General features: G+C 41.9%; 1 protein-coding gene across 1 annotated transcript in view; it reads left to right on the forward strand.

The window, feature by feature from the left end:
* Positions 1 to 1,486: 1,486 nt before the first annotated feature.
* Positions 1,487 to 16,979, forward strand: part of ADAM23 (ADAM metallopeptidase domain 23) — a 600,522-nt gene continuing 585,029 nt past the window's right edge. The window contains 2 exon segments of the mRNA XM_029606344.1: positions 1,487 to 1,986; positions 3,076 to 3,287. Coding sequence (XP_029462204.1) covers positions 1,833 to 1,986; positions 3,076 to 3,287 — 366 coding nt within the window. The 5' untranslated portion in view covers positions 1,487 to 1,832.

The raw sequence follows: 16,979 nt of genomic DNA on the forward strand, positions 1-16,979 counted from the left end.
GGCGGCGGGTGGACGCATGTTAGTTTCAGACGGCCGCGTGGGTCCAGGCGGCCGGCGGCGGCGGGAGCCGGGTGGTCGCGTGTTAAATCTAGGCCGCGGGCGGGTGGGCGCCTGTTCCAGGTGGCGGCAGCGGCGGCGGGGGGACACGCGTTAGTTCGAGACGGCCGGCGGGCGGCGGGTGGTCGCGTGTTAAATCTAGGCCGGGTCCGCACAGGCGCGCATTCATTCAATGCCGGCACCGGCATTGAATGAATGCGCGCCTGTGCGACCCCTGCGATTCGGCGCTCAAGGCGTGAATGAATGCGCGCACAGGCGCGCATTCATTCATTCATTCATCCAGGCGGAGGAGCCGGCTGCTTTCGCCACCGGCTCCTCCGCCTGGATGAATGAATGCGCGCCTGTGCGACCCCTGCGATTCGGAGGCAGCCCCCACCGGCATTGAATGAATGCGCGCCTGTGCGGACCCGGCCTAGATTTAACACGCGACCACCCGCCGCCCGCCGGCCGTCTCGAACTAACGTGTGTCCCCCCGCCGCCGCCGCCTGGAACAGGCGCCCACCCGCCCGCTTTTTTTTTAAATTGTGTTTTATTGTTTTTGAGTATCTTAAGCGGTGTCGATGGATTTGTTACTAGACTCACAGTCCTAACTCCTACTAGGGGGAGGCGGTAAACTAACACGTTACGGCCGCGGCAAAACAGTGCGTTACTAATGAGAGAACCTGAGTGCCCGTTACGGTATCGGAGGGGAATAGCTAATTCCTTCATTATACAGCTAATTCGTTCATTTACATGCCGGGTGTGGGAAGGGTTACGCGTCTGTTTTAAGAAGCGCTACGGACGCGCAAAACTGGAGACTGTATCGCTGGTTTGCCTTACGCGTCCGAATTGTGCGCAGCGAGATCGTTACAGACGAGAAATCTTCAACTGAACTTTACTGTATCGAGCTGTAAGCCTGGTGCTTTTGATGATACTTTTGATGCAATTCCAACATTGTGCTCTGCTTCCACTGCAATGGCTATGGGAAAGTAGATTCAAACAGCAGCTGAGGGCCCTGACTTATAATCTGGGAAACTGATAAGCATGGGGTAACCTGCACAGTACAGCATATACTGGCATATGCTTGCTGGGCAGACTGGGTGGATCAATTGGTCCTTTTCTGCTGTCATTTCTGTTTCTAACACTTCACTGGTTTATAATAACACATCTTGGATGCAACAAGATTAACCATTCACAGCTCCAGCCACTGCAGGAGGTGTGGGTTCTGCAAAGTTATTTTATCTCAGCACAACATTGTTTCTTACATAGTACAGCGCACCTGAGTTAGAACTATTGACAGCTACAAGGCGCATGCGTGATATTATTAATCACTGCGAGACCGGAAGCAGCCGTTAGATTCCAGGAGGTTCTAGCCGGTAGGTCTTCGTGTTGCTGCGCATGCGCAAAACATCCCCTCTCCCCCACTCCCCTTTTAGGTGCCGGACAGACTTGACTGTGGAAGCAAGGAGAGAAACGTGGTGGCTTGTTTTTGGTGCTAGTTTTTATAAAACATTCACTGCAGGAAAAAAAAACAAAACACCTATAAATTTAAAAAGCGGCGCAATTTTGCGGAAAAGCCGTCTTGTGGGTAATATTGATGAGGACGGCGCGGGAAGCCGCAGCCCCGCAGCCCGCATAGAGAGGACGAGCATCTTTGCCTGGCTCGTGACCTCTCTCCTCGGATCAGCTCGTCATATCCCGGCTCTTTCTCTCTCTCTCTCTTCGCTAGTGGAAGCAACCAGACGGAGAGCGCTGGTGCCCCCATCCCTACGTGCCACGGCGGGGAGCGATGAGCTATGGAGCCGGCTGGCAGCTCCCTGCGGCAGACGCATCCTCCGGGTCTCCGGTCAGGCAAGCTCTCTGCTTGCCCAGCTCCGCTGTACTTCATCCTGCTGCTGCTGCTTCTCACCTGCTCCCACTCCCAGTTCTGGAGGGTTGCTGCGGTCAGCGGTGGGTCCCTTTCCCTGTCGCCACCTCTTCCTTTATGCAATTTAGCCGTTTATAGCACAGCATTCATAATATATAGGTTAGGTATTTATACATATGGAGCATAAATTTCATGTAGATCGTTGAAAATATAAACGTACATATATATATATATAATATCTTGTCTATCAGTGCATAAATGCATATTGTTCAAGGATTTTTTCTCTCTCGCAGAATCCGTTCTTGTTATGCATTTTTTATTACAGTGTGTGTATTATATATATATATTCATATATATATATGTGTATGTATATATACATATAATACGTTTAAATTAATGTTCATCTCCGGTGTGTGTGTAGGTATTTTTATATGAAAAAACGTAGAGCTGAAACCAGTAGGAAAATGATAAAAAGAATGAAGATTCTTAGGTGTTTTATGCATAAAATATACATGGGCAAGTTGCAGTGAAGGATTGCGGCAACAGCAGTTGTAGTGTTTTCTTAAAAAAAAATCCTAAAAGCCCTTTTTCTGCAGCGCTGGCTTTTTTTGACACTTTGATAGAGTGAAAAGGGTTATATGCGGATCTTTTCTAAGAAGCCATGATTATTATATGGTGCTATGGATCCATTATTTATCAATTGAAATGGAAGAGGAATCCTGTTGTAATAGGAAAGATCTGGAATGCCTGGCTAAGATAAGAAATGAGCCTGGCAATCTGAAATTTAAAATAATATGAAAATTAGTTATTACATAAAGAGAACTTGTTAACATTCTGTGCAAAAGTATTTATTGTTCAGGTATTTTTAGTATCCTTGGGATGTATTTCAGCTTTCAGAGACGTGCATGTATGTTCTGAAGGTTGAATTGTTTGCAAGATCTGGAAAAGATGTGTATTTGCTTTAAACTGCAGTTCTAAAAAAGGCCACTATCCATTTTTAACTCTTTAAAGTGCAGAGAAATCTGGCTTGTAACAAAAAAAAAAGTACTAATAGTAAGGCTAGCTAAGGAAAATATTAGAGCTGAAGTTCAAGTTTTTGTTTCTAGTTGCATGTTATTTCTGCTATTGAGTGGCTGATATGTCCATATCGTTTTCTCTGCATTCCTCCTCAGCCCTGCATTGGAATGAGACTGCAGGAGATATAGTTGGAAAACTGACGAATGAAGATATGACATTGCAACAGAAGAGCAGTAGTAGTAGTAGACATGGCATCCATAAAGAAATCACACTGCCTTCAAGGCTAGTTTACTATATCAACATGGATTCAGAGACTCCAAACCATATCTTGGATACACGGGCAAGAGACCAATACAAGCACAATAAGGTATGGGCGAAAAAGGTTCCAGGAGCCTTAAGTGACTCGGTAATACTTACAGGAAACATTGCTTATAAGTATGTACTCAGGTCTGTAGAACATCTGAGTTCACTGTGCCAGACTTTAGAGTGGATACAAAATGAAGTGATGGGGCACTTTTTAAGGTATTATAAATTACCACTGATTTAATCATAGAAGTGTTGTATTTTTGTTTTTTTGAAACTGCAGTATAAGTACACAAAGCATTTTTATAAACGTATTACCCTATTTTTGACTCAAAAGACGCCTACTATCCTCTAATGCAAGCACCTGGGCAGCAGTTCTCAATTTAGCTGAATATAGATGTCTATGTTGGAAGTGGCTTTACCTTGGTTTAGGGGAAAATGCCAAACAAATCTTGGCAATAGGCACTGAAAATTAGTAATAATTTGTTTTTGGGTTTAATGTTACTACCACTTTAAAATTCATTTATCTAAGGCTGCTTACAACTGCTGAATGCATACCCCTTGACAAAGTACAGAGTGCAAAGCATAAGTGAGATGCAGCTAGCATGACTTGGGCTCTGTGTCTAGGATTGGATTTAATTTTGATTTAGTTTTTAGTGTGTGTTAGACATTTGATGTGGGCTGGTTTAAAGCCTGTTTCATGAAGGCTTTTCTCTTAGTCTGCCTATAGGGGATAAAGCTTAGTGAATCAGGCCAATTTCTATGTCACACTTCTTAAACACTGGTTGGAGGAGCTATCCAAAGGGTGGTGCTGAAAAGTGAAATGATGTGAATGTATAGTGCAGTTTGAGTTGTTTCTGTTTCTAATTAGACCTATAATACTACCCAAGAAATGCACTTTAATAAACCACAGGTTTTATTGGATTTATACATAGTTATTGTTTTTTGGGTGTGTTAGACTTCTGAGAAACCTTTGTTTGACAATGAAAGTGTTTCTCCCTTCCTTCTTTTGTTTTGAAACTTAATTTTGAAGCAAAAATTATTATGTTTTGTTATCACTGATGGTGTACAAGGTAGGAATATTAGCCAAAGTAGGGATACAATGAAGGTCATATTGGTTTCATTTGTAATGAAGTTGCCTCTCTTCTCTCTCTCTCCCCCCCCCCCCCCCAAAAAAAAAACAAACAAAAAAATTGCATTCTAATGACCAGATTAAACCCTGCTACCTAGTATATAGTTAGAGTGGAGGTATGCACTGGAGAAATTTTAGCATTCAGACTGACTGAATTTGGGATTTTCCAGTATGTATCTCTCTTTTCTGGAGATTTGTGCCATCCCAGCAGGTTTGAAACAGACATGCAGAAAATATCCTTTTCTAATTGACTAAAGCTTTTTTTTATACATGTAGAGTAAGATGACTACTAGAATGCATAGACATATTAATAGTTGCTCTGATCTTTATGTGTGTGTGTGTGTGTGTGTGTGTGCATGTATGTGCTATTTAGCTATGTACCTACCAAGAGTATTCAATGCCCTAAAAAGTCAGCAGATTTGTGTAGGTTATAAATGACACTTACTCAGATTATTCCAGACAGTATGTTTATTGCAAAGCAGTATGCTCTTAAAGTAAAGTTTCAAAGTCACGATTCATTATTTCTCTGCATTTTTTGTAAAATAAAACTAAAAACTGAAAAATTCTGCTTGCTTAAGTATTCAACCGCTTCAGACTAATACTTGGTAGAGCTACCTTTTGCTGCAATAACAGTGTTAAGTCTGTTGAGGTAAGTTTTTACCAGCTTTGCACACTGTTTGGGAGTGATTTTTGCCCATTCTTCCTTGCGGATTTGCTGTAGGTTGTTCCGGCTGGTTGGATGACGCTTATGGACTGCAATTTTCAAATAGTGTCATGGATTCTCGTTTGGATTGAGATCTGGACTTTGACTTGGCCATTGTAGAACATTCACCTTTTTCTGGTTCAACACCCCTGTGTTGCTTTGACCTTTTGCTCGGGATCATTATCCTGCTGAAAGGTGAACTTCTCCCAAGTTTTAGTTTTTTAGCAAACTGAAGCTGGAGGTCTTGCAGTAGCTGCCTGTATGTTGCACCATCCATCTGTCCTTCAATTTTAACAAGGTGCCCAGTCTCTGCTGAGGAAAAGCATCCCAACAACATGATGCTGCCACTTCCATACTTTACTGTTGTGATGATGTTTGCTGAGGATTGGGCAGTTAGGTTTGCGCAACACATAGGGGGCGGATTTTAAAAGGGTTACGTGCGTAACCCTTAAAACCCCCCCCCCCCTCCCCCGTGCACTCCGAGCCTATTTTGCATAGGCTCGGCGGCGCGTGCAAGCCCCGGGACGTGTGTATGTCCCGGGGCTTGCAAATAGGGGCGGGGTGTGGGCGGTCTGGGGGGGGTGTGGTGTGGCGTGGCCTGAGCCTCCAGACACAGCGGCCATTTTACGCTGTGTCCGGGATCGTGGGCTGGCCGGCGGTGCATGTAACTTCTTCAACAAAGGTAAGGGGGGGTTCTAGGTAGGGCTGGGGGGCAGGTTAGGTAGGGGAAAGTGCGGTGGGTGGAAGGAAAGTTTCCTCCGAGGCCGCTCCGATTTCGGAGCGGCTTCGGAGGGAACGGAGGCAGGCTGCTTGACTCGGCACGCGCAAGTTGCACAATTGTGCATCCCCTTGTGCACGCCGACCCTGGATTTTATAACATGCACGCGGCTGCTCGCGCATGTTATAAAATCGGGCATAGGTTTGTTTGCGCCGAGTTGCGCGAACAAATCTACGCCCAGGCGCAGGTTTTAAAATCTGCCCCTCAGTGTGTTGAATTTTGGCCAAAAAGTTTGTTTTGTCTCATCTGACCACAAAACCTTATCCCACATTTTATCTGGATCACTTTGATTCTTTCTGGCAAACTCCAGATGTTCTTTGTGGTTTTTTTCTTCAGTATGGGTTCTTTCTAGCCACCCTCCCATGCAGGCCCGTTGTATGCACTGCTCTTGATATGGTTGACCTGGTACACCTCCACTCCAGTCTCAGCCACTGAACTCTGTAGCTCTTTCAAAATTTATTTATTTTATTTAAAAGTTTTTATTTACAGTCATTGTTATTTACCATCATAACGGTTTACAATAGGGCACATATATCAATGAAAATATAGCTCATACTTTAAATAGAGGGTGCCATTATTATTCAGTAACAAAACAACATTAAGTATAGTATGATTTATGATGTGGAATTTACATTGATGAAATTCTCATGGGGGATTGTATGTTTTATTGCTATTCAACCTATCGGTTTGACTACAATTATCCAAGGGATAAAATAATTTCCAGGTAGAATCTGGAAGTTGTGAGCTGGGTGCTCTAAGTCCACTTATCCTTATTTATTTGCTTGTGTCATTCTCTTTCTTGAAGGCTTGTGTGAAAAGCCAGGTTTTGAGGTGTGTTTTGAAAAGTTCATGATTTCAAAGTCTTAGATCAAGGGGCATAGTGTTCCATAATATGGGACCTGCCAGGGACAGTGCACGTTCCCTAACCTGGATTAGTCTTGCTGTTTTCACAGATGGAATGGTTAAGAAGGCTTTGTTTGCCGATCTTAAATTTCTATGTGGAACGTGTATTCGAAGTGCTGTGTTCAGCCTTTCTGCTTTTTCATCATGGATTAGCTTGTGTATTGTGCAAAGAGCTTTGAACTTCACTCTTTGTTCTATGGGTAGCCAATGTAGTTCGGCAAGTGTATCTGTGATGTGATCTTTTCTACATTTTCCAGTGAGAATTCTAGCTGCGGAGTTTTGTAATATTTGCAGTGGTCTTATCGTAGTGTAGGGTAAACCAAATAGTAAAGCATTACAGTAATCGGTGCTTGCAAATTGTTGGCCTCTCTATGGCTTCCCTCACAAGTCTCCTCCTTGCTCTGATGCTGAGTTTTGAGGGACAGCCTTGTCTAGTCATGTTTTTGTGGCATGATGCAGCTTCCATTTCCTCACAATTGATTCATCAGTGCTCAGTGGGATATCCAAGCATTTGGATATTATTTTTTAGCCTTTTCCTATCTTGCGCATGTCTATAATTTTATCTTTAATTTCCTTAGAATGCTCTTTGGTCTTCATTTTCACAGCTTTCCTTCAGTCACAGTCTGACCAATGGTACTGTAATTAGGGGGTCTTTTATCCAGAAAAGCTGACAGATGATTCACAGGTGGAAGCCAATTGTTAGAGCAATGTATTTCGTGTGTGTAAACTTGGAGTTTCATAGCACAGAGGTTGAATACTTATGCAAGCAGCATTTTTCAGTTTTTAATTTTATTTTACAAAAAATACAAAAATAATAATTGTGACTTTGAAAATTTACTTTAAGAGCATACTGGTTTGCAATAAAAATATTGTTTGGAACAATCTATATAAGTGTCATTTGTAATCCATACATCTGCTGACTTTTCAGAGGGTCGAATAGTTTTGCAAGCGTCTGCCTGTCTGTCTACCATCTCTGTGGCCTTTTAATCTATCTGCATCCATCTGAAGCTGCGTGCCATAGGCAACTCAGAAACCCACACTGGCTGAAATAACCCTCTGTGTTTTTTGTTGGCTGGTAGGCTCACTGCCCTTCCTCCCTGGACTTTGATTAACTGAGGTCTGATCAACCCTAATGGATTGGGGATGCCAATCCAGATTCTTCATGTCACAGTATAAAATACTGTGGCCTGAGCTTACCTGATTGGTCCTACTAGCCTATTTTTATTAAACTAAACTACTAATCTTTTAGGTGCTGCATGATCTTGGGCCTGACTGGCTAAGGAGCTGATTCAGCTATATGTACCACCAGAAGCTTGCACTCTGAGAATAAAATGAGGTGTTGTGTTCTGCCATTGAGTCAACTGGGTCTGCTGGATTTTAGAATGCAGGTGTTTTGAGTAGCAGGTCCTTTTCTCTGGAATTCTCTTCCATTTGATTTGCATCTAGAAGTTGATTATGAGCCCTTTTAGAGAAAGGCTAAATCCTTTTCTTCCAATGGGCATTTGGCTTGTGTTATGAGGAGGAATGTCTTGATATTTGATTCTTCTTTAACTTGTGCTGATTTTATTCATATATATGTTTTATGTTGCTGTATTATGGATGCCTTGTTTTCATCTGAGAGCAAGTATTTTGGATCAGCAGAGCTACTAATCAGTGTAAAAGAACAAAACTAAATGGCTAATTTTTACAAAAAATTAGAAGGATAAATGTTTTTTGGGGTGCAAGAATCATCTTTTTAACAGTGAAAAAGGCATTCATACCTAGCGATAACATAGTTAAATAAGCTATTGACTGAATTTAAAAAGATGCTTGCCAGATTAAATATTTTTTGTTGGGTACAAAGAATGTGTAGTTTTATACTTCTCCTTGGAAGATGCCTCAGTTGGATCTACCTGATATTACCTGGCTTTATAGAAATATTTTGGTGTTCTTGAAAATATCTCCTTAGCTAGCATGTCTTTATGTAAGCAATTTGGGGTTCTGAACCTTACAAGAATCTCAGGCTGGCATCAGTATGCTATGTCATTTTTAGTTTATATACAATAAGTTATTCTTGTAGTATTCGGCTGTGCTATTTTAAATGTCACCTAAGAGGTCCATTTATTAAAGATTTACATGGGTAAAATTTAGCTTTTACCTACATAAATCTTGCTCTTTAAATATATCTCCTTTTTAGTCCAGCTACATTTATTAACACACTTTGTGCAGTTACTTGGTCAAAAAGGGGGCAGGGCTGGAAACAGTGCATGCAGGCAGGCTAAAATATTTAGCTGGCTAGCATCATTTTGAGCACTATCTGACTAAATTTGTGCAGACAAGTTGGTCTGCACAAATAACATAGAAACATGATGGCAGAAAGACTGTATGGCCCATCCAGTCTGCCTATGCTACCAATAAATCTAGCATTATAGTTCTCATCACTTCTTTAGAGATCCCCCTGTATTTATCCCATGCTTTCTTGAATTCATATACTGTTTTTCTCTCCACTTGCACTGGGAGGGTGGGCCACACATCCACTACCTTCTCTGTAAAGAAATATTTTCTAAGATTACTCCTGAGTCTATTCACTTTCAATCTCATCTCATTGACCCCTCATTCTATATTCTCCTTTCCATTGTAAAAGGCTCACCTCCTGTGCATGGTAACCTTTGAGATATTTGAATGTCTCTATCGTATCTCCCTTATCTTGCCTTTTCTCTAGGGTATATATGTTTAATCTTTACGTCTATCCCCATATGCTTTAGAATAAAGACCCCTGACCTCTGGACCGACTCCATCCTGTTTGTCCTTTTGAAGTTGTGGTCTCCAAAGTTGTACACAGTATTCCAAGTGAGGTCTTACCAGGGACCTATATAAGGGCAATATCACTTCCCTTTTTCTGCTGACAATTCCTCTCTATTTCAGTCAAGCATCTATCTGGTTTTTACAGTCACTTTGGTCACCTTAAGATAATCTGTTACAGTTTCCCCTAGATCCCAGATAACTATCTTAGACCTAGATTGATGAAATTGCTAGAAATATCGCAGAAATAGCACCTGCGATTAAAAAAAGAACGCGCGATACATTTAGTGGAGAGAGAGAGAAAGGGCACCTCTGTAGAGGCTGACATATAAGTTAACTATTTATACCACTGTAAGTGGGGGCAGTAGTAACTTGGGGTGGGGTTTACAGCTAGGTAGAGTGTGCATCAAGCTAGGTAGAGAAAACATTGTACAAATCTACTCTTCTTTTACCTTTCATCACTCCAAATGACAGTAAATCCTCACTGTTGGCAACTGTGCTGTTCATACCTATGACTGTGCATGTAAAACTGCCCTCCAAAACCTATCCCACCCTCCAAACCTCACCCCGAGTTCATAATGCCCCCTTTTTACAGTGGTATAAAAAGTTAACTTATATGTGAGCCTTCCCCTCTCCTCTCCCAAACCAGCATTTATTTATTTATTTATTTATATGTTTTATATATGGTCATTCCATAAGAAGATCACAACTGTTTACAGTAACAGCATTCATATTCATGGTCTCCAATCATATACTTTGTATCCACTTTCAACTTCTAATTCAACCCCACAGCAAGTACATATTCTCGTTCATATATACACTGTAGGATGTTAAAGTAGCTACTCTATAATTTAGTTCATATTGATATTTTTCTAGTTCAACACAACAGTAAATACAAATTCTAATTCTATTAGAAATACCCTTTATCTCATTCATTATATATTGCTTGCTCATCTAACAGTGACTCTGGAACTGTCGTTGCAGTTATCAGCATATTGGCATGCCATTTATTGCACGCTATTTGAGATAAAAACCGTTTTGGCCGGCATAAAGCACAGAAAAAAGGTGTAGTTTATTTCTGGCGTTAAAACTTGTGTTGCTGTGCATTACTCTTTCGCATGCCACGTTAACCAGCCCTTATTTCTATTTACTCTACCCAAAGGCCTCACACTCGAATACTAATTTTAAATTTGCATATGCAGTTTGCGATGCGGTATTTATTGCGCGTGTTACGCCGTTATTGCAGGCATTAGGGCCTTAACGCGTGTGATAAGGCCTTAACATAGTTTGATAAATGACCCTGTTATCTGGGTAAAGTTACCCAGAATATTTTAACTCCATATTTAGTGAAAAATGTAACTGGATATATTCTGCTTAATATTTGGGTAAAATTATCCGGATAACTTTACTGCTTGCCAGTTTACTGAATATGGACCTCGAAATGATACTTTATTTTGCTCTTATATTGTTCCTAACTTTAACATTTAAAATGTTTTAAAACTACATAAATAAAGTGTGACTACTGCACAGAAAATAGAGTATATGTTTAAGGAAGAGACATTATTGAAAGCAGGTACATAATTACAAAAGTGTTTCACATTGTTTATTCCAGAAGTGTAAAAATTCCTGGAAATTTTTACCCTCCACTGCCACAGGTACAAATGGGCCGATACAGTACAGTGCGCTCCGACGGAGTGCACTGTTAACCTGCCATTGGACGCACGTTTTCCCTTACCCCTTATTCAGTAAGGGGCCGAAAACGCACGTCCAACCCACCGAAACTAATAGCGCCATCAACATGCAAATGCATGTTGATGGCGCTATTAGGAATTCCCGCGCGATTCAGAAAACAAAATGTGCAGCCAAGCCGCACATTTTGCTTTCATAAATTAGCGCCTACCCAAAGGTAGGTGCTAATTTCTTCGGGCACCGGGAAAGTGCACAGAAAAGCAGTAAAAACTGCTTTTCTGTGCACCCTCTGACTTAATATCATGGTGATATTAAGTTGGAGGTCCCGAAGGGTAAAAAAAAGTAAAGAAAAAAAATTGAAGTCGGCCCGTGGCTGTCGGGTCGAAAACTGGACGCTCAATTTTGCTGGCGTCCGGTTTCTGAGTCCGTGGCTTTCAGTGGGCTTGAGAACCGACGCCGGCAAAATTGAGTGACGGCTGTCAAACCCGCTGACAGCCGCCGCTCCGGGCCAAAAGGAAGCGCTAGGGACGCGCTAGTGTCCCTAGTGCCTCCTTTTGCCTGTTTCTACCGCCGGGCCTCATTTAAATACTGAATCGCGCGCATAGGCAAGTGGCCTGTTTGCCCGCTCTCCCGTGGACTTTACTGAAACGGCCCATTAGATTGTAAGTCCTCTGGGGATAGGGAAATACCTACAGTACCTGAATGTAATCCACTTTGAAGTGCTGAAAAAAAGTGCAAAAAGTGGAATATAAATAAATAGAACAAAAAAGAAGGTAGGTCTAGTAATAAGACTAGGGGAAAGCAATAGATTAGTCCTGGGGGAATTCTCTGTTACTGCGGAGCTTAGAATTCTCCCCCTGTGCCAAATTCTGCACAGAAAATGGCAGCTTTTTCTCTCCTACAACCCAAGTGCCCCAGGACATCTGGTATCTAAACGAATGCTGGCCAGCTGGCTAATGCAATGCATCAACTTCTGCTATCACAGTCGGCTGGAGACTCTGTCATCGAGGGCAAAGGCCCACCAACTAAGGGCAGTAGCAGCTTCCATAGCCCACTTACGTCAAGTTCCTCTTCAAGACATTTGCAAGGCAGCTACCTGGTTGTCCCTACACACTTCAACCTCTCATTATTGCCTACAACAACCTGCCAAGTTGGACACCCTAATGGGCTATGAAATTTTAAGTCATGCCACTAATCCATAGAGCTGTCCACTGAAATAACAGGTTTCTCTGCATACAAGAAAAAATATAAACAAACAACACAGAGGGAAGAAACAAACAGAAACTAGATGATACCCACACTTGAAACTCAGCTTCTCTAGCACTACTGTGCTCCAAAACCTTGAGCTGGGGACTCACAAAGTATGCCTAATTCAGCCTGCGTATCTGCGGAAAAAAGCAAATTTGCTTACCGTAAACTGTATTTTCCGTAGATAGCCATGCATCCCCACCCTCCTCCCTGGATACTCTGTTTCTTCTCGATCTCTTGACCTACTCTCTCTTGATACTTCCTTTTCTGTGCTTTGAAACAAACTGAGAGGAGATAGTTAGCCGTATGGGAAGACTCCATGAAGGCATGCAGCAGCAAAACTTTGCTGCTAGAAGAAGTTCCCACCAAGAGCACCGGGGGCACTTCCAGAAAGCATGGCTAATTCATCCTGCTATTTACGGAAAACACTGTTTACGGTAAACAAACTTGCTTTTTTAGTACATTTAAAGTTCAGCAGAGGGCATGTCTGCCTGTTTCCACCAATTGCACTTCTCATCAGAAGCAGGAGGTTGCATAGAAAATACCAGGACTAGATGGTGTTCAGTGTTTCAAGAGTAGAATTTGGCCAGCAGCTTTCTGTCCATTTTTGTATGCATACCCAACAGTTAAAGGAATCGGACCAATTCATAGTTAAAGTAATATAAGTAAGGAATGAGTGTTTTCGGAATTAATCCATGAATCAGGAAAACCAATATATAGGAATGCCGTGGTAAGGCTCTAAGCCATTATACATAAGAAAGGCTGAGGCCCACCATTCTCTGTGTCGCTCCTCTCTTCAGTTATTTGTCTACTTCTCAGTTTGCTATGCTGTCGTCTATTTCATTTCCTTGTCTGAGTTCATCTGCTTCTCGGCCTAGTGCAGGGTTGCAATTCTTGATATGTAAAGCATGGACTCTGCTTTTTATTCTGTTTGTTTTTAGAACTGTTGATGGTGTGAGCAGAACTTGGTGGGGTCTGCTCCAGCGAGAGCAAGGTTCTAGGGTGTTAGTTCGGAGGAAGTTTTGGATTAAAACAGCATTAGCTGGCTGTATTTCATGTGCAACATTGACTTCAGGTTTTGGCAATGTGGTATTAACCTGTTGATGCCTTAGAAATAACTTTAGTTAATACTTTGCAAATTGAAGTATGGAATTTGTTGAACCAGACAAGTCATATTCAGTCAGGTTTGCTCCAGATGCTGGGGATATTGGCATAGGGTGCCCTGCAATTAAATGAATCAGACTGACTGTTCTGGTTGCAGTACTCCTTGACAAGATCATTTTTGGTCAGGGTAACTCAGTTTCTTTTTCAAATTAGTATAAATCAGGTTAGATTTAATGATTTAGTTTATTCTAGTTTTGTCCAGTGAAGTCTATATTTCACATTCATTGTAGTGGTTTTAGTCAATTACCATCTTATGAAATTCTTTGATCACTGTATTTACCATAGATACTTCTGTGTAAAGAATGTATTCCTTCAACAATACATTTTTGTCATTGTGGTGGTGGTGGTGGTGTTAGATAAGCTTCTGTCCATTATTAAACAATATTGGCAGTCCTAAGCGTATCTTAAAGATAGGTAAATATTTTCTAATATTTCCAGCATATCACTGTGGTTCTGATTTAATACCACAAGGTCCACAAAAACAACAAGAGACAGCCCTTGAAAAAAACCCATGTTGAAGTCACCTATCAACCCTGAACCCTCGGCTCCTTCATCCTTTATTACACCAAAATGGTCACAATTTGAGACCATTGCCGCCTCCGAGGTAGAAACCATCATCCGGAAAATCAACCCAGCAGCCCACCCACTCGACCACATACCAACAAAAACCCTCAAACTAATCCCAAACTGCCTAGCAAGACCCATCGCAAACATTGTGAACCTTTCTCTTGAACAAGGTCTCCTCCCAGACTCACTTAAATGTGCAGTGGTAAAACCTATTCTAAAAAAACCTCAACTGGATCTGTCCATCTTGTCCAATTACCGGCCCATCTCCAACCTACCATTCCTGGCCAAGATTATAGAGAAAACAGTTAACCACCAACTTTCAGAATTCCTAGAAAACCACAATATACTTCTCCCTGCCCAACACGGTTTCAAGAAAGGTCACAGCACAGAAACACTACTACTTACCCTTATGGATACAATACTTCGGGGGTTTGACAAAGGGACCTCTTTTCTCCTAATACTTCTTGACATCTCTGCCGCATTTGACTCTGTCAACTATAAGACCCTTCTCCACAGACTAAGAGAAATTTGTCTCAATGGCACCATCCTTCAATGGTTCCAATCATTCCTCTCCAACAGATCCTTTAAAGCAGTGGTCCCCAACCCTGTCCTGGGGGCCCACCAGCCAGTCGGGTTTTCAGGATATCCACAATGAATATGCATGAGAGAAAATTTGCATGTTATGGAGGCAGTACATATGCATGAGAGAAAATTTGCATGTTATGGAGGCAGTACATGCAAAATTTCTCTCATGCATATTCATTGTGGATATCCTGAAAACTCGACTGGCTGGTAGGCCCCCAGGACAGGGTTGGGGACCACTGCTTTAAGGTAACTCACAAAAATACAACATCAGAACTAATACCCCTACCACAAGGAGTCCCTCAAGATTCTTCCCTATACCCCCCACCCTCTTCAATATTTATATGCTCCCATTATGCAATTACATTGACAAAGCAGGCCTGTCCTATTTCCTATATGCTGATGATGTTCAGATTCTGCTTCCCATCAAAGATAACATCAAGAATACATTAAATCAATGGAAAATATACCTAACTGATATAAAAGACATCCTCTCACAAATGGCACTCACTCTCAATCAGAGCAAAACAGAAATTCTACATCTTTCCAGCAAAACCTCAACACCCCCCACAGATCCTACAATACTGCTTAAATACAAAATGCCTGCAACGGTCAGAGACCTTGGAATCACCCTGGATAAGGAACTGAGCTTTAAAAATCATATCAACACACTGATAAAAGAAGGCTTTTACAAACTACAAATCCTTAAGAAACTGAAACCCCTGCTACATCTTCCAGACTACCGGACAGTACTACAATCTCTCCTCTTCGCCAAGTTAGATTATTGCAATGCCCTTCTAATAGGCCTGCCCGCTGCCACCACCAAGCCCCTACAACTCCCTCAAAATGCAGCCGCAAGATCACTAACAAACAGCAAAAAAACAGATCACATCACACCCATACTCAAACAACTACACTGGCTACCCATAACATTCAGGTCTCAATATAAGACTCTCATGCTCATCCACAAAGCCTCCCCGAACGCCTCCACCAGCATCGAGGGAGCCTAACAAACCGACCACCCCTCGAAATCGCCTGCAATCAGCAGCACAGACCTCAGAAAGGCCTCCTTTCAGCAACACCACCCATCTTGAAGTGAAGCCAGCACCTGACAAGCGAAGCCAGCCCCATGACGTCAGAGGAGGGGCCGGGTGAGTGGTGTTTAAATTTAAACTCACCCCAGGCGCCGCACGCCGTGCGCCGAAGGATTGCAACCAAAGGAGCAGGCCCCTTTGCGCGCCCCTTTGCGCAGCCCATTCATCGCAGTCCTCAAAGACACCCCCTTCCTAAACCTTGCCTTCTCCACCCACTCCTCCCAAACAGTAAATAAAAAAAACCCCAAAAACTGCATCACTAACAACTGCCTTTAAAAAGCAAGTATACTCTCATATTGCTATCTCAATCAACTTTCAGTTCAAAATCTCAAAAAGATATGAAGATGAACAACAAGATATCATCTCCAAACAATCAACCTACATCCTCTAAGAAACATTCATCCTTGAAACCTCCACACAAACTAAATCAACCAATAAACTACAAAAACACACATATCCAACTCTCAAACTATATGCTTCTCTCATTCATACTCATCAATACTCATTCTATAATAAAAAAAATCCCTCTAGTCAATGACCTACTCAGTGACCACAAACCAGATTTCATTGCAATTACGGAAACCTGGCTCAAAAACACGGACTCCGTTCTAATAAACCAACTATCCAACCAAGATTACAACACCTCTTCAATCCCCAGAAAAAATAAAAAAAAGTGGCTTAATGCTTATATCTAAAAAAAAAAGCCTGCAACTAACACTTCACCCATCTAACATTCCTCCATCATTTGAAATTGCTTTATTTGATTCACCAAAACTTCAAATATGCCTCATTTACTGTCCTCCAGGAGCTCTCGATAAAAACTGCTCACTTCTAATTGTGAACAACATCTCCCTCAACAAACCCATAATCATACTTGGTGACTTCAACATACATTTCAACTTACCAACTCACTCAAAAACCTGCCAAACTATCATTGATGCACTCTCAACTCTATATCTAGAACAAATAATCCAATCTTCAACTCATAAAGCAGGCCACACAATTGACCTCATTTTTGTCAACACTGAAATCTGGAAATCATTCTCTACCCACACCACAGAGATACCCTGGTCCTACCACCATCTAATCCAAGCTAACTTACATACCAACCTCAA

This window comes from Rhinatrema bivittatum, chromosome 6 (genome assembly GCF_901001135.1).
Source record: "Rhinatrema bivittatum chromosome 6, aRhiBiv1.1, whole genome shotgun sequence".
In the NCBI taxonomy this organism is placed as follows: Eukaryota; Metazoa; Chordata; class Amphibia; order Gymnophiona; family Rhinatrematidae; genus Rhinatrema; species Rhinatrema bivittatum.